Source organism: Chlamydotis macqueenii, chromosome 1, assembly GCF_036417535.1.
Source record: "Chlamydotis macqueenii isolate bChlMac1 chromosome 1, bChlMac1.mat, whole genome shotgun sequence".
Lineage (NCBI taxonomy): Eukaryota > Metazoa > Chordata > Aves > Otidiformes > Otididae > Chlamydotis > Chlamydotis macqueenii.
In genome coordinates this window covers 57,771,089-57,790,121 of record NC_141556.1, presented here as the reverse complement: position 1 = coordinate 57,790,121, position 19,033 = coordinate 57,771,089, and the positions used below count along the sequence as shown (strand labels likewise).

The 19,033-nt window shown below is 47.3% G+C and overlaps 1 protein-coding gene across 6 annotated transcripts in view; it reads right to left on the bottom strand.

Moving 5' to 3' along the window:
• Window positions 1-18,807, bottom strand: part of RBFOX2 (RNA binding fox-1 homolog 2) — a 168,682-nt gene extending 149,875 nt beyond the window's left edge. For all 6 annotated transcript variants that reach the window (XR_015259224.1, XM_086753629.1, XM_086753658.1 and 3 more), the window contains exon 1: window positions 18,347-18,807. Coding sequence is in view for 5 of the 6 variants with exons in the window: in XM_086753629.1 (XP_086609755.1) it covers window positions 18,347-18,553 (207 nt within the window). In the remaining variant the exon portion in view is untranslated. The remainder of the gene's footprint in view (window positions 1-18,346) is intronic.
• Between the last annotated feature and the right edge of the window lie 226 nt (window positions 18,808-19,033).

The window sequence follows — 19,033 nt, the reverse complement described above, 5'->3', positions numbered from 1 at the left end:
TCCTCCAGCCCAACAGCCACGTTTGCCCTGAGACCAGGTACCCCACATTATCCCACCAGCCGGAACAAAAAAGCACGCTGAATTGGCCAGGGCATGAACGAACAGCGGTTACAGCAGCCGACGGCAAGACGAAGAGCCTCACCGCATACCGGGTGGCTGATAACAGCGCTGAGTCGGTCTTCACCACGCGGAGTTCTCCCCATCGTTTCTGCTCAGCACTGTCCCAGTGAGCTGTACTTCCCAGGCATTGCGCTATGGCTCACAGACACGCTCAAACAAACAGCGTGTGCGATGGCACTGTACAAGGATGTAAGCAGATGGAGGTAGACTGGGTCCACTGTGCTCAGTAGGAGCCCTGGGGGGCGTGGGGGGTGGGAAAATCTCATTTGCTATCTACTCCTTTTCCTGCACAGGCAGAAGGACAGAGCAAGGCATCTTAAGCACAGATGTCTGTCCCATCACAGATCTCCCTGGGGCCTGCCAGGACTTACAGACTGTAGTTCAGCAAACAAAGAATCCCAAAACGAACATGAAGCCCCAAGTAAATCCTCGCAAGCCTGGGCTCCAGCAGCAGCTTCTTTATCTTCACTGCATTTCTGGGGTTTTTTTAAACGTCTTTTGGCACTCTGCTGACTGTCACAAAGGTAGAGTTTGTAGTGTACAAATCTGCACCAAAAACTACGCAGAGAGAAAACCTTAACAACTATAGTTTAGCTGAATACAAACTTAGCACATGGCATATTTAGATCAAGGCTTTTAACACTTCAGCTCATACTGTACAAATGCCTGCAAACCAGCAGCTCTTCCTTTGTAAACAGAGGTGGGACAAGAGAGAGGAGGGAGAAGAGTATGAAGTCCCTCTCAGTCTAAACATCTCATTCCTTTTAACAAAGGGGAATTACTGCATCATTAGATTTAGTGGCAGTACTGAAAAACAAATCAGATTTGGAGAGAGGAAAATAAAGCTACTGACTCCTGACATTTGCAACTTCAAGTATATGAGACCAGCTCCTCCATTTATATTTAGTACACCAGCAAAGAAAGCAGCAGTGTCTAATTAAACAGACGCTGTATAATCTTTACTGAGGGATCAAACGCACCAGAAACCTTCCCCTTCCTGGTGCAATGGCTCCCTGGGAAGATAGGCTCTCACACGCTGTGGAAACCATCCCAGCTGAGTGAGTCACCGCTGCTATCCCAACGGGGCACGATCTGAAGGGAAGTTGGAAACAGCTGCTGGGAGATCAGCTGAAACAGGGAGAGAAATTCAGACAAGGACTCGATTTTTCCTGCTCCAAGAGGATTGTTTTATTCTTCTTACTTTGTCTGGACCACAAGCCTCCCCCACACCCCCTGGGACAGTCTCCCCATTAAAGGGGACCACAACCATCATTTTAGCTTCACTGACACCATGATGAACTCCAAAAGCCAGAAGAAACTTCAGCAACATGCCTCTTGCTGCCCAGGGAGGGCCTCCTGGCAGAGCTCCAGCGCAGCGAGGTCTCAGGCCATTTCCTAGCAAAAGGGAAAGCAGCACAAATTGCAGGGCACAGAGGGTTGCGATTTGGGGGTGCATGGCTCTGTCAAACACTGCCAAAGTAGTTTTTGGTATTCCTGAGTTTTTACAGAAGCTGCAGACCTACAGCTCTCATCTACTTCCCCAACTCAAATCCCTCAAGGAATCTATTGATTTCCTACAAGCTCCTCATTATAATATGTTCCCTGTTTTTCTCATGTTTGTATTGGATATGAACTGTGCTGCCATTGCTTGGGCACACACACTACCCAAAATCAGTGAAAACAAGATGACAGATGCAATTTCCCTTTAACTTTCAATTCACTATGAAAAGCATGAAAACCCAGCATCTGCCATATGACCACAGAACACCTACAGATACACAGGGGTCTACATACAGGTCCATAATCAAAATGTTTGGAGCTTCTACTGGCAGAGCAGCACACAAGAACCAGTGAAGCATCCCAAAGCATAACTGACCTCAGTTTTCATAACTGATTCTCCTCACTCCAAGAAAATTGGGAGTTATTTTATATCACGACCTTCAACCTACAGGAAACAGCAAAGTAAGTGCCGAGCAGGAATATTTACAAAGTGCAAACAGCTGGAAAGGAGCCAGATGAGTTTCTTCAACGTGTATAAAGTTTTCCAGCTCCTCGTTTCAGTTTTTGGGCCAGCTGAGAGTCACTAAGCAGCAGTTCGCTGCACCCAGCTGCAAACGTGAATCTCAACCCCGAGACCCCCCTTGACAATCAAAGGAAGGGTGGGAATCTCTCAATGAGCGTGCCCAGGAGGTGGAAATACAGCGTATTTGGCCAAACCTCATTACAGGGCATCTCCGGCCTCTCTCTCCTCTGCTGCTTGCTCGCTCTGACAGCCGATCTATCAGTCACACAGCTCATCAGCACGCAGTAGCCTGTCCCCCCTGTGCTCACACCCTCCCCATACACTCCCCAGCAAGCAGCAGTAATTGCCTTTCCTATTAGCCCACAGTGACAACAGCTGCCATGGCAACCAGCAATGATTTTAATAAGTTTGGTCTGTTTTCAAGGGCAGCACGCGCGTGCTGGCACATGAGCGCGTTGCGGACACGCGCTGAGGGGAAGGAGGGCCTGCCGTCAGCCATAAAGGCAGAGTTGAAAACACGGTTAATCAGAGAAACTGCAGATGAACAAACGTTTATCCCCCTCCTCTGCAGGAGGAGAGGACAACTGTTCACCATCTTAAAAGATTATGGGTGTGAGAGGTTGACAGCGGTGTGGCGGTACTGAACATGCAAAGGGCTCTCCTTGCAAGAGCTAAAGATGCTGCCCAGGTGGACAGAAGTGATGTGCAGCAGCACTGTGGGTACAGCACGCCATGTCAACGCATGCACTGCTGCTCTCGGCACCAGAGAGGCAGGCACAGCAAGCACTCAACATCTCACAGGGACAGCAAAGGCAACTCAGCTTTTCTTCCTACAATAGTCCCCAAGCCTCCCAGGCTCCAGAAAGTCAACATGCAGTTACTGTTTAAAAAAAAAAAATAAATAAATAAAAGAAATAAAAAAAAAAAGAAATAAAATTTAAAAAAAAACCACAGTATTAAGGAGAAAAGTTTTGCCATCACTGCTGCACGCACAGACAGAAAAATCCTGACTTAGCCTCTCAACATCTGGGATTAGTGTCATGCTCTCAGCTACAAGCATCTCCCCTCCTCCCAACTTCCCAGGACCTTCCCAGCCCCTGCACCCCAGGGTGCATGCCACTGCATGCCACAGCCCCCCAGGACACCCTGACTCCCCAAGACAGGCGCTGGTGCCCTGTGTCCCTTGGTCCTAAGACCACCGCACAGAGGTCAGGCGTGCAGTACCCCAGGCTAATCTGCAGATGAGTTTAAACTACCATGGAAGATGCAGTTGCTGCACACTGAGGTTGAAGTTGTGCATTACAGATAAACCAGTCCAACACCTGGAAGGACCCAAGAGGCATGGTCCCACACCCTTTCCCAAACAAACACTGGGTGCACAAGCCATCCCTTCTTTTAAACATGACCTAGCAGGAAGATAGCCACAACATCCACCACAGGGGAGTCAGCTGGACCTAGTGATAAACTCCTCTTTGGCATTACTCATTTTCTACGAGATCATGAAAAAAAACTTGGAGCCAAAGGGAGAGCAGAGGGAAAGGATGGCTTCTTCAGGCAGCTGTTTGTCATCAGATCAGCTTAGCCTCAAGGTAAGGTTTCACACCATGTACCCCAACACAGGGAATCACCACACAGGGGCTGTGCCCACTGTAAATACCCCATGGACACAAGCCCTTGGTGGCCCAAAGAGGTATTATCAATCAGAACACCATGCACCAGGTGGCCTAACATTGCTTAACCCAGTACTACTGATGCAACATTTGCAAAGCATAAATTTAATACCACTATATTTTTTTTTCCCAAAAGCCTTTTAAAGGTTTGGCTTAATCAGCTCTTGGTCATCCACTCATCAGCTGCTGCAAAGGGGCGCTTTCTGCTATGCAAATTGCACCAATATCTGTAAACTCCACGTAAAAAACTTGAAGCAAACAGACAAGAAAAGCAAGCATGGCATGGTGAAGTCCAGATTTCCAAATCAGCTGCAAGGCTAAGCACACAGTATCATCCCCATCTCAAAAGCTATGCAGACTCATGGGAGAGGGCATTAAAAAAAAAAAAAAAAAAAGAGAGAGAAATCTGTATAACCTTTTCCACCACACCATGTATTTTGCACAAGTCTAAAGAAAATATGAAACATCTCTAACAACAGGATGCAGATCCATAGATGTATTTAAGTGAATTTTGGTGCTAGGGAAAGATGCTGCAGTTAAAATGCTGCAGAGCGTACCTTCTGTTAACACACCCAGCTGACGCAGGACAAGACGGTAGTGTGCAGCTCACCATGCATTCCCAACACCCTCCAAGAACCCTCCTTAGCTGGAGTGGGCAGCAATTAAGTGAGAAGGCCAACTAGTTCAAATTAGGGTATGGAGGATGGCTCCAGGATTTCTGCTCCTCCACAGGTGACCTGGTGGAGTTGTTCCATTCCTCTGTGCATTACTTTGCATCACACTTTTCTTCCTAACATGAATGCTATGCAATTACATGAATTAGGATTTAAGAAGGGCTCAAATCTATTATAACGAAAGCTAGGCTAAAGAATACAAGGATATTTAACTGCTAAAAACAAAGGATTAAATCTATGAACAGGAACCAAGAGATCTGTTTTGATTCCTGTAATGCTATCTGCCTTAAACAAACTCTGTGGATACATTAGGCTCTGGCTAGCCCATGCACGACAGAAAAACCTCACGCTACCGAACTCACTCGAGCCACACTTGAAGTGGCTGAGGAAAAGGACTTCTGGGAACCTTCTCTATTCCCTTCGTCTGACATCTGAGCTGCGACTGTGAACCTCTCCCCCAAGCAATAACACTACTTCATTTTGCTGTACATCCTCCCTCTGCAAGCAGCATGTGAAAATGATGCACCATCCTTGCCAGATTCATTGCTGCCCAGGGGGTTAAATACAGCAGCAATGAATTGACCAGTCTTGTTAATTTAATTCAGCTACATGGGAAATCTGTAAACAGAAGCAGCAGCCATGACAATACTATCAGAGGGCTCTGAACACAGCATTGTATAATTTGCTTTTGGTTATCACTGCTAAGCATGCAAGGAAGAATAAATTTTCCTACCAGGCATTTATATTTTTACTGTTTAAGCTCTTCCAGGTAAGAAGAAAGTTTCCTACAGGCACGTGGGTTTTTTTTTTCTACCCTGTCAATTAGCTTCATGCATAACATAGTGAATTAGCATTTCACAAGATGTACTTTCTGCAATTCCAACCCAGGGCTAATTTATCAGTAGCCAGAGGTGAAAGTCTCCCTCAAGTCACCCGGGGGAGGCAGCACCACCTGTCCTGGTTCCACTGGAAGAGAGCAGCCTTCAGGAGATGAGTGGTACCACGTCACGTCCTCCTTTCCCACTGCAATCTTATTTCCTCAGCGTTTAAACGCAGCCCATACAAAATTCATTGTAATTTTTCCAAGCAGCTTCATGGAGATAGTTGCCTCCATAAAGAACACCATGCAGTAACCACCTGTAGATAGGCAGATGCTCCAGAGAGTGAAGCTAACCATCCACCCTCCACACCCCAGGAAAATCCATACAAGACAGAAAAATACTTACCTAGGAATTATAGTTGAGAAGTGACCTATCAAGAAGTTCTCCACTACTAAGTGTGATTGTATTCATCATCAAAATCCTGCCCAGGAAATCAGAGGCAGAGAAAGCCTTACAATAGTAGGAATTCACCCATGGAAGGGGAACAATGCCACATGTTTACTCCTGCCCAAAGGGCCCAGAGACTTAGGGATTGTCTTTAAAATCCTACTCTGGAAATCAAAGTAAAAATTGCTAATTCCAGAACCAACCAGACAGATCTACAAACCTTCGAATCTTAATTGCAAAGTCCCAAGAATTCAGGCATCAAGAAATTGGTGACCTAGAATAAGAAACTGCTCAGGAGAATGGACATAAAAATTTCATTTCAGACTAACCCCGAGTAACAAGTAAACCACACAAGCCAAACAAAACACGTGATACTACTGTGCCCTCAAGGCTGGTCAGTTTGTCCACTGTACACCACTGTACACCTTTTCCAGAGTATTTGCATCATCTCTTCATCAAGCAGCAAATGCAAGAGAAGTAACCCTGCATAATACCTTACAATAGATACGGGAGCCCAGGCATAGAGATTTTATGCTTATTTAGAGACAAACAGACTACAGAGCTCATAGAGGCGCTTGCCTTGTCAACAACAGTGGCAAAACAGCTGAGACTGGGCATCTTGGAAAATTTCAATGCACACAGGAGTCAAACACACCCACACACCCATCTCCTGCTACACCTCCTGAGGACATTCAGGGAGAGGCACTACTTCAAGCACACTGTCACCACGTTCACACAGCCAGAGGGTTCCTCATTCTGAGGGGACAGGACCACTCTCCTCAATTTGCCTAAAACCCCCACACCCACAAATATTAAAACCCAACAGAAACAGGAACATTTTTACCATAGGATGAACCAGATCTAGTGAAGCACTACCCACTCCCCACCTACATGTTAAAATACACAGACTGGCCAGTATTCCCTATACATAGAGATGCCTCAGATTTTCGGATGCCAGCATGACAAGGAAGTAGAATCAGATCACCAAAGGTGCAAAATAGCGGCTGGTACAAAAAGGATGGAACAAATACGGAAAGGACGAATAAATGCTGTCTCGGATGCTGCACTACAAAGAAAGCCAAATCTCCCTGTCAAACTCTAACAGAGCTGCCAAACCCTGCCCCGCGAAGTCACCAAGACTGTAAGCTACTTCTATGGTAAATGCCTACAGCAATCATGAGCTCCAAAAATGAAACAAACGCCAAGCTCAAAAAAAAAAAAAAAAAAAACCCAATGCAAAAACTGTCTTCCTGTTTTCACTGGAAAGGTCATGCCTATTTAAGGAAACCTTCCCAAGCAACATGGACAAGCTCCATCTACATCCATCAACTAACAGTCCAGAGTTAAGTATAATCACTCATCAAAAAATTCCTAGTCCTTAAAGGAGTCGTGGTCCAAGCTGCGAATCCTACCCATGCTCCTCCTGGCATGCAAAGTAGTCACGAATACCTGATACCACTCGAGATGTAAACATCAACTCATTGACGAGCAGAGAAAATTCCTTACTCATTCCTTTAAGCATTGAATAACAGGAGGAAAACACACAGAAATAAATCCCATGGCACCTCCATCTATTCTAGTCAACATCTTCCCCGTGGGAAACATGCATCCCCAGGAGAACCTACACATTGGTCACAGTCTAGCTGAAAGAGATACATTCAGGTATGTTCTCAACCCTATACACAGAGAGGTTTCTGGAGAGAACATGAAGCATCAAGAATTCTTAGTGGTGCTGATTTGCAATTTATTGACAGAGAAAAGTTATTTTTCTGAATTTGCAGTATTTAGCACTGACCACATGATGCTCCTGTTGAAAGAAGACAGAAGAAATCAGGCAAGATGGTGAAATACAGCGAGTCTTTTCTGGCAGGATGCAATCAGTGGACAGAGGCATACACAAAAACCAGACCTAATTGCAAGCATTGTTTCAATTTCCTGGCACAGTCACACACAGACACGTATAGAGACACATATATCAGATAACTGGTTAGACAACACATACTCAAACGCCAGTCTCAGTCTCATTCACCACATCCAAGTCCACCAGAACAGTCCAGTTCTTGAACAAGACTAACTCACGGGTCAGAAGTGGGCACTGGAAGAAGTGACTGACGGATGGAAACATTACAAAGAGTTAAGTCCCACTGTAACCCTCTTGATTTGAAAATCAAAATCCACAGTTGGTTCCATTTCCCTTTTTCTTCCCCTTCTCTTCTCTGAAACTTTCTCCGGCCTATCATTGACATTTATCTGTCACACAGACAGCACTGCTTACAAATGCCATCATCTTCTGCTGAATTCATCCCATCCTGACAAATGAAGGCCTTCCCTCTGCTGCTTATGACTGTGACCTCTCAGCCCAGCTCTCAAAACATGACGCACTTGGCATGCAGACCACCACTCGTAGGGAAATCTAACTAGCCCAGAAGTCAGAAGTCTCCAAGAAGCGCTTAGGTATAAAGGTCATACAGAGAAAAAGCTGTTAGATGCAGCTGGTGACATCAGCAGATGCCAGGTCTCCACTGGATTCGTGTGAGCACCGGAGAGGTCTCCAGCCTCATCTCCCCCCCTCACTTCAAGGCAACAAGAGTTCCTAGAACACAGGCTGAGGCAGAAAGAAAGCATTGCCAGGTTGGTTTTTATCTTCTCTTGGGAAAAAGCAGTGGGATGGGGTGTTTTTTCCTCCCCTACAGCTTTACATTACTTCCAGTGTCTTAGTCTGACAGGCCTGGCAACAAGGTGAGGCATTCAGTCCAAAATCCTGGTCTTGTTCTCCAGGGCTCTCTGAAGATGACAGAGTCCCAGTCGTACAGCACATTTCTGATCCCTCCTTTTCTAAGTGCTGTACTCAGCTAAGAAGAGAACAGAGCTGAACACCCATGCAGAGGCAATAAAAAGCAGGCAGTGTCGGGATGCATCAGGGACACATTATTTATTCAACAAACAAAAGGAGGGAGATACCAAGTCCATGATCACCCAAGTCTCCTGAATGCCAAGTAGCAGGATTGTTTTTTGCAGCCAAATGTGTCACAAAGCCTCCCCAGCAAAACGCCCTGTATAGCTTGCGTCCCTCTCCTCCCCACTAACCCCACAAGCGCCCACACTGAGACCTGTGTCCCCAGGAAGGGGGAAGAGTTGCTGGTCCCCCACGCAGCCAGCGCAGGCAGCGGGTCGGGAGCCAGTTCCTGCCTTTCCTGTCCACATAGCAGTTTTCTTCCTGCTAACAGACCAAAACATGGTTTTAACTCAAAAGGCAAGGTAGCTACATTCTGTCTTAAACTGCAAAAGTCAAGGGCTGTGGAATAAAAAACACCAGTTAGAGCTACTGATGTAACTTCCACTCCAATTCCTCACGTTACAACAAATGAAGCTTACGGGCTATTTTTTTCCTGACTCCCACTTCATTCAAGCCTAGGAAGTGCTGCGTTCTGAGCAGGAAAAACAGCTGCAGAAACCGAAAAGTATGTGGTTTGTAGTTAAAGGCAAGCAATATCCCTTCTACTTAAAAAGTTAGATTTCAAACCTCACCTTCCAAGTAAAGTTTCACTATGATGACGACCAAGTTACTTAATTCAAACTTTTCCACTGTTTTATAAGATGAAGACAACATCACTTTACATTTGCCCAACATGACACACTGAAGGATCAGCCTGTGGAAGTGGCAGGTATTCATATACACAGTGGAAGTTGTAGAGAGCTCTAGATCAAGGATTTAAACATTACCAAAACCTCACCAGCTACAATAAAATGTACAAACAAAAAAATAAATCATGTTGTAAGTGTCAATGCTGCTTTTGCAAAACTGGTCTTCTTCCCAGTACCTCAATTCCTCATTTCTACAATAAAAGATAATATACCTTTTCTACCTCTCAGGGAAACTGCAAAAACAAGATCATTAGTGTCTGTGAAGCACCCACACTACAGTGGTGAGTACTGCAGAAGAGATCATTAAAAATTAATAGTTCTGTATTCAGTGCAAGATTTAGATTATCTGCAGTAAATTTGGTTTGGGGTCACATATGAGATGAAAAGGAAGAAATGAAATATTGAATAGCTCTCAGTCCAAAGCCTGACCTCACACTCATTTTAAATGATAACAAAACTCCTGCTAGATTTAATAGCGCCTCAGTACGCCTCATCCATTTGATGCACTTACTGAGATGAAGTCATCTCTAAAAACGTAAGATGTACGACCACATAATTAAGACCTCGTGTGGTGCCTTCTTGTCACATCCTCCTGCTGGGCACCTGTCAGGTACAAGCTCCTGCTCCTCCCATACTGGATGCACCATGCGTTAAATCTCCCCCAGCCACAGCCCGCTGCAGCACTGGTTCTCACTCCGGCACGTTCTCTGTCTCCTCTCCCCTTTGCATTGAGGAGACAGTTCCCAGTAGCTTCAGACCAACCAGGACAAATATCAGCTCCCACAACACCGCCATAGCATCTCACCGCCAACACATCTCTTCCTAAAACTGGAGCATTGAGGGTATTCTGTATTCCCACACACTTTAACTTCCACTCCTGGACACAGCGAACAACAGGATGGGCAGGAACTTCAGAATTCAACGGATTTCTCCTGCAAGCTGCCCAAGAGACATTCAGATCTCGGCAAACCAGCAGAACTGATGCGCACACTTTATTGCCTGAGTTTTCTCCATGATCCAGATCATTCCTGAGGTCAACATCACACAAACAATTGCTTCCCACTCGTGTACATTCCTAGGAAACACCCTAGGTCACTTCAAAGCTAAGCTTTGAGAACTGGTGCCTACAGGAAAGGAGAAGCAGCTACAAAACATACTCCATCCCAGTCCAGCTTCGCTCCAAGGCTACACAGGGCTTTTGATGCGAAACAAGGACAGGAAAGAGGCCTCTGATGGACCTTCCCTCCAGGACAGGAGAGTAGGAAGTGCAATGGAGAAACCCTCTAATGCATGCACTTCCCCTCATTTCTTCTTCCCACAAAAAGGAAGCAAAGCCACAGAGCAGAATAAAACAAAAAGCCAGGCAGAGATAGCTCAGAAGCACCATCCCACAGCGACTGCTCCAAGAGTCACACCTGGCTACGCCGCCTGCAGAATGGGGGCCCCAGGGAGAAGGTGCCCAGCCCTGCAGCAGGGCAGAGCCCAGCCTTCCTCCACCTCGCCCGCCCAATGGAGGCGAGCAGGCTGGAGGAAAGGCGACCTTCCCATCCCTCTCCGGGTAAGGGAACAGCAACCACAAGGAGCAAATTATAGGCCTAGGATCCCAGCTACAGCCTCTCCTCAGCCCACGCAGCACTAAATCAAGGCTTTTAAGTGATGCCTTGGTGGGATTTTCTTCCTGGGCATCGCCCCCAACGGTGACAACCACCCCAATCGTCTGCAAGAATCTCCTACAGAAATAGCAGGGGAAAAGCTGTGCAGAAAGCCTCAGCTAAAAGAGCCTGCTTCGGTCCCTTGAAGAAATCTGAGTTGGATCCAGAACTCAGGGCCTCAAAGGCCTCTGGGGAGAATATTTTTATATTTTCAACACACATAAATGCCACACGAGGTTGCTTCTTTTGCCTCTCTACTAAAGGAAATTTAGCTACATACAGCCAGAGGGTAAGAAGTGCTGACACATCGGGGTTTCCCCTCCCCCTTAAATGGTGCAGGTTCTTCCCCATGCTAATACTTGCATTATTGCTGAGGTAATTATGAGCAGATAAAACCCAAGAAGGTTGTACAGAAAAGGCAACAATTGCTTCTAGCCCACACTCTTTGAAGCAAGCATCCAATCTTCCCGCACAATGATCTAGCCTAGACAAAGGCAAACACAAGCAATAGCCCCGGGAACGCACAGCCACTTCAAAAACACGCCAGACCGAATCCCACCGTCCTACCCAAGAGATGCAAGTAAAAGATCTCATGACCTCTTCTCTGATCGGTATGAATCACAAGTACACTCTGCCCACGCTCCAAAGGTTAGGAGGTGGCAACGGTATAGCTGATTGAACACCAATGTCGCACCAACTGAGTTGGCAGAAACTGCCAAAGTTCCCTGCTCTGCCCGAGCAGGTGCTGGATCCAGCTCAAGTTCAGCTGTTGCCTCTCATTAAACAAGGGGGCTTTTGTACACAACCTTGCCTGCTTTGCAGCTACTTAAATACATCATATTATTGCTAAGGAGTTAGCATCCCACTTCCTTCAGTCCAGCTAGGGGTGGTTTCAACAGATGCCATCTGTACGTGTGACAAACCAAATGAGAGAGAGAGACTGGAACAATTCACCAGCCTCTTCCCAAGCACCTTAGAAATCCTCCAGAACCGTGAACACAGGTTGGAAACTTCAACCTACCATGGGCTCTTCTCAGCAAAGCCCAGCAGACAGCAAAACCTTTGTGCAGGAGAAGTGTCCTGGCATGGCCCGGTGGGATAGCTCGGCAGAGCCCTGAAAAGGAGCGCTGAAGGACAGGACAGTGGCATGGTTGAAGCCTGGCGAGGACTGTTTTGTACAGCCCCTGCCATCACTGGGTTTGGCTCCTACAAATATCTCAAATTCAACCTGGAAAAAAGGAGGTGCACTCAGGAAAGTAAAGCAGAAGGAGGGGGAAGCATGCTGGCGAAAATACACATCTTTCAAACTAACATTTTCCTGAATTTAGAAAAGACTGCTGGCAAAACTAAATTTACTGGAGAGCAAAGGGAGTTAAGGCCCAAAATGCAATCAAGCAGCTCTAATCCCTAAACATCGGGATTATCTCATGACAGCTACACTCCAGCCACTCAATACCACTGTAAAATGTAGATCAACAGAATGCTTCAATGAACTGGAACTCGTTACCTCTAATTGCTTCTCTCACTTTGCTTCTGGATGTTCCTCTGATCCCTCAGCCACCACATTTCAAAAGCACACATACAGAAGGTCAAGTAATATCCAAGATGGGCAAATTAAATAAGAAGTTTCCAGCTGACCAAAACACCTGCCCTCCTCCTTCGCTTTGTATGAAAACTAAGGTTTGCCCCGCCACGAGAGAAGTCAGCAGTGTAGAGCGGTAGATTTTAAAACACCTTCAACCGATGTGACCCCTAACATTTTCCAAAGGGACAGAGGTTCCTGCACAGCAAACCAAAGGCTGCGAGCGACAGGCTTTATTTTCCAAGCTAACGGGGGTAATGTCCTTCAGTCTGCAGGGGACTGCAGACCACACACAGAATCCAGCTCAGGTCCGTCTCGACTTCAGTTTGGCTTCCCTACCACTAGTGCAAACGAAGCGGTTTTTTTATTTTATTTTATTTTACTGCTGCCTCCTTTGCATCTCCTTCATTCTGGTACTCCTGCTGCCACTGGCCTCACCGCAGGAGAGCCGCTGAAAGCCCTCAGTGCAGCCATGATAAAGCACGAAGCTAGCACAGCAACACAGCTGCTAAATCTTCAGTGGCCAGCACTTTTTTGAGACAGTCTTGGAAAGAGAGGTATGGACCTACAAAGCAAAAGGGCAAGGTGGGAGCCCTGCTTGCTAGGTAACCAGGAGGAAAAGCTGACAGAAAGTATTTCACAGTATGTGCCTGGAAGAGAGGCACGCTGCTCCTAACTCAGCTAGGTGGGCAACCTTTTCAAAACGCAAAGCAGAGCCCAGGCTTCCTGCAAAATGCCAGAGCGCTCATGTTTCTAAATGGGAATTATGAAAAGGAAAAATAAAAAGCATATGTCTACAGCTGGTACACATACAGAGAAGGAAACCATCTCCAGTAGAGCCAGACCTCTGTTCAGCTTCCAACCTCACAACCACGGCCATCACCTTGAAACACAAACCTCTGAAATCCAAAGAGAAACACTGACAGAGCCTGGAGGGGTACTAAACCATCCAGAACACTTTACTTGGGCTTTCCATTTTCCTGAATATGCCAAGAAAAGAGCCAACATTAAAGCACTCTCAACGTCTCTAATCCCAACTTTCAGTTTGCTTGCCAAACATTTTCTTTGAACTGAAGATCTTCTAAGTCTTCCCAGACTGTGTCAGGTCTAACTCATAACACTCAAATATTTAAAAAACCAAAGGACAAAAGCAAACAGAGAAATAACAACAAACTTAAAGGTGATTCATTATGCCTCATCACATCAGCAATAGTCTGTCCAAACAGCATCCCAGGAAACCTCATCCTGGATACAAGACAGGGGTCAACTTCTAAAAATTGGAACTTGGTTTCTTCTCTAGAATATCTTTTATCTCCTGTATCGCTCCGCATCTCTTTAGGAAGATGGCCATGCCATGAATAATAAGAGGGAAGAAAAAGCTAACCTGATTACACAGTTTTTCCATGATTTACTGGAACTCGATGTTCTCTTCTGTAAGATTTAAAAATACAGATTTCCATGGGGTCCCCCCACAGCACAAAAGCTGGCCCCTTCTTGATTACAGTCCCAGTCACCCTCTTGCCTGCACAACCCAAACCTGACTTTAGAAACTATCAGCAGATTGATTTTGTGCCCTCCTCTGGAACACCACAGATGGGGTGCAGTTTGAACGAGGACACGGGTTGTCATGAAGCACCAGCAATGTCCCCGCTCTCCCCTTTCCATGGCACACTGCCATTCAAGATTTCCAGTCTTCGTGCTGGAAAGAGTCAAGCTGGTAGAGGGTGTTACAGACCATCTTCTGGCTCACGGTAGGAAGAGAAACTGCAGACTTTCTTGCAGAGCAAAGACTTATCGTCTATTACATCATTACTTAGTCACAGGGGACTGATCTCAACACCGTTAGTCATCTTTATGAACCCTATGCAGACGTGCCTGAATGAGAACACAAAGTCACCACTCATCACTGCCACTAAAATTTTACAGGGACTGGATAAGGCATAGACCACAGCTGCATTAACTGTCTTCCCCGACCAGTCAGCCATGCTCACGGTCGCAGAAGAGTAATCCTCCCCAAACACTCAGGGACACTGAGCACTCAAGTCATTCATGAAAGAGGAATAAGGATCAGCTTTGTTCACACCTTGCATCTAACTCCAACCGCATATTACCCCTAGGTATAATTTTAATTCACCAACCAGTCTAGACCCCATTTAAAAGTTAAATCAAGATTCAGCTGGGGGACCGAATGAGGAGTTGATTAACTCATTCAACCCCATGCAAAGCAACCGGAAGATATTTTAATAACTTTCCTCAGCAGTGTAAGCTGGCTGGTACACCTCTAGCAGCTCGATGGGGAAGACAAACACAGCACCTTGGAAATACACCCTCGACTGCAGCTCCAAAGAGAAAGAAGGGACACTTCCCAGCTAGCCACAACATTTCTCTCCTCCTCCTTTCCTCGCATGACGAAAGACGAGATTACTGCAAGGGTACTCTCTCTTCCATCTGCACAACAGTCAACCTCTTCTGACAAGCAGCAAATAGAGCTGCATCAACAATTGCATTTCGGTGCAGTTTCACAAGTGACTTAAGCCAGTATAACTTTTTTTTTTCCTCCCCTCTGTTAAGGACTATTTTTACCCAGATGATCAAGCTGATCCAAAAGATTCAACCCATCCAAGCCAGCAAACAGAGAGCAAGCTAGTTCCTAGCTAGTATCTATACAGTTAAAAAGCAGCAGTACCTCTGGGGCCCTTCACTTCCAAAGCTTACAAACATATCCAAACACTTCCAGAAGACATTCCTGGACGGTGGTGTTTGATTTTTGCCACTTATGGAGCAGAGGGAGCTAAAAAGCAGCAGTCTGTGCCGGATTTTTTCCTCTCACGCCATGATTAACTGAAATATGCTCCAGAAGCAGAGAGCAGCCATGATCCGATTTGTCCCAATCCCAACTCAAGCAGCTTTACACCACTCTCCTAACAAGATCAGCACTGGCCAAACACCATTTATCCAGCCTGATCAGAGATGGATTAGATAATGAAACCCTAACTGCATAAGCTGTCTGAGCATGCTGGTCTAAGACAGCAGAAAACAAGAAGCCTAGTAAATTTAAGGGCTACTTTAAGCTTTAAGGCACACTCTGCCCCAAGTTCTCAGTAACTAGCTGCTATCTTATCTTCCTACAGGCTAGTTTTTATATTTTATTCTAATAGACAAAAAAAAAAAGCTATTAGTTTTACAGTTGCATTAGTAATTCCTATAGCTAAAATATTTATTTCAGCATTAAAAGCCCTGCTTATATGCCAAGCCATCAGTAGGTAGGAGTTTTGCACAGAAGAAACCGTGGTAAGCATGGCACCCCAGGATTCTTTGCTATCAGCCCAGAGACAAGAGGTCACCAAGTTTACACAGCAATAGCCTGTGGTTCTGGAACGGGACGTAGAAAATTGACAGGATCTGCAGGAAAAACAAGGTATAACAGTTGCTGGTGTTATTTCCAGTTTCCAGAAAGCCTCTTCTACTTATGAAAGAAAAAAAAAAAAAAAAAAGGGGGGGGTGGGGGGATCAAATAATAGGCTCTTTATTCCTCTTGTAAGCATCACATATGGTTAAATATAGAGAATTTACTAAAAAGAACCTGTTATTCTGAAATAAGGTACCTCAAAAGAATACTATCTGAACAGAAATCCTCATGAAAGGTAATCTTATGTTGTGATTTTTAGGTAAAAAGATACTGAACTTTCCAAACACTAAATACATTTTTCCTAGTTTTGATATTACTTGTAAATTTGGCTTCAAATTTGGTATTTCTTGCTTACAACCATGAGAAGATTCTCCAAACAAATAAGCCACTCTCTTCAATTCTAAAAAATGTCCAGTGAAACTTCTGGACAAAATGATATCTGTATGTGTTCACATGTATACATACATGCATATGTATTTAACTTTTATATTGAAAAGATTGAATAGAATTTATATGGAATATAGATGGAGAGATTAAAGTTACACTAGAAGTACCAAGTGACTATAACATGGGGGTCCTAGTCTGAAGAATAGTTATACTGACTATAAACACACATAACTTTAACATTGGACTCTACTGGTTGCACTCCTCCACCTAATTTCTCCACAATTTGCCAGTGTTTGATATGGAAAAAAAAAAAAAAAACAAGTCTCCACTCAGATCCACAACTAATCCCTACTACTACTACCCCTGGTGTTACCCATTGTGCTTCACTACACTGTCACGGCCCCATGGCTGAACGCTGCAGTCTTAGTATCTTGTACTGTTCATTGAACAGATAACAAAACACTTTCCTTGATGTAAATACAAAGGGGAGCCTTTTAGGTATACCAGTTTGAAAGGGAAAAAAAAAAAAAAAAAAAACAAAAATTAAGACTGCTTTGTTAAACCAGTTCAAGACCCTTCCTAGGCAATTTTCAGTTGATTTACCACTGGTTTACATCAACGCTAACAAGTTTACCCACTAAACTGACGTATCTCCTGTAGCTATGCAAGACCTGTGCCTCAGCTCGACTCCAAAGAGCTGGAAGAATTTAATGTCACCACGTTCACGCGCTCATTCATAATTCCTAGCAAGACACAACATACAACCACTCCTTCAATGCTGAGCATCTTTCTCCTTGCAATTATACACATTGTCTGAGTCATACTTGACACCTACATGTGGCAGAAGATACTACTTCAAGGAATAAACGAGCACGGTGTGGTTTTCGCTGGCCCTCGCGGGAGCACGACTGGCAGCACCCAAGCGTGAAGCTCCAGTCTACGTTCAGCCCACATCATCACACTGGGGAAAAAAAGTGATCTTGTGAGGTGGAGAGACCACCACGAAAGGCTGAACATCAAACAGAACCACAAAACCAAACCCTCCTGCTGCAAGCTATTTAAAAAAAAAAAAAAAAAAAAGTATTGAGCATGAAAACTGAGGACAGCCTGGGAAATAAGATTGTTGGCCAGCATTTGGCATCTAGATGAGAAGCAGGTTGGAGAGAACTGGATGCTCCCCTTGGAAACTCATCAGCAGCGCTTACCAACCCAGGAAAAGGCGAGAGGAGAAACAAGTTCAGATGAATAAAGCGCACTGCTTCCAAAGAGCTCCAGTATACTCCTCACGAAAAAAAAAAACGGAGGCAGAAAAAAAAAAGGCCGGCGCGACTGCCATAATAAAACAACCCTGCACAACACCCAGACAAAGGAAAGCAGAAACACCTTGGCAGCATCGCCCCACAAACACAAAAGCCAGCGCACCTGGAAGGAGCAATGTTTCGGGGACGACCAGGACGTGCTGGCAGGAGGCGACGACCCGCGGGCAGCCCCCGAGCCAGGCCGGCAGGCGCCCACCCGACCCCCCACCACCCCTTTTTCCCAGGTGGCACCCGGGATTTCTCCCGAGGGATTACGGGACCCAAGCCCCGCCGGGGCCCCGCGCCCAGCCTCGCCTTCCGCTCCCCCCCCCCCCCGCCATGGTCCCCGGCGGGCAAGGAACGGCGGGGCCCGCAGCACCGGACCCAGCCGCGGCTCCCCCGGAGCCCTGGCCCCACGTGCTGGGCTGCGCCCCGGGAGCCGCCCGCCTCGGCCCGGGGAGCCCCAGGACGGAGACTCGCCCCCCGCCGCTGCCAGCGGGGGAAAAGCAACGCGCTGAATCCCGCAAACTAAAATTAAAGGCGGCCCGGCCCGGCCGCTCCGCTCCCACCGACCTCCCGGTGCCAGAGAGCCGGCGAGGGCCCGGCCCTGCCCGCTACCTGCATGCCGCCGCCGTCGGCCTCTGCCTCCGTCCGCAGCCGCTTGCTGTGGCCGCCCTCGGCGCCGTCTCCACCGGGCATGGGCTGCTCCAGCTCCGGCTCCCGCTTCACGCCGCGGGCGGCCCCTCCGCCGCCGCCGCCGGCCAGAAGCTGCGGCTGTGGTGGCTGCTGCTGCTGCTGCTGCGGGGGCTGGCCGCCCTCCGCCATCCGCGCTGCCGGAGCCCCGGCCGCCCCCCGCCGCGATCACCCCGCTCTGTCACCGCGACGCCCGGCGCTGCCGGAGAAGAAGGAGGGAGGTGAAGGGCGAACCCCGCGCCGCGACCAGAGCAGCGGGCGCGGCGAGCTCCGACCCACCGGAGCGCTTCGGTCACGGGCTCGGCGGCGGCCGGGGAGGGGCCGAAGCCCCTCGGCAATCTCCGGAAACGCCGGCCGGGCCGCCGGAGTTGCGCGACCCCCGCTCGGCAACCTTCGGAGGCGGCGGCGGCGGCAGCGGGCGGGGCTGGAGCGGGGGCGGGGCTGGGCAAGGGGCGTGGCGTGGCGGGGCCGCCCGCGGGGCACAGGGCGCCCGCCGCCGCCGTTATTGGGCCGCGCGGGGCGGCGGGAAATGGCCGCTGGTGTGGCCTGGTCTGGCCTGGCCGGCCCGGCCCGGCCCTCCCGCCGCACCCGCAGAGCAGCCGCACGCCGCGT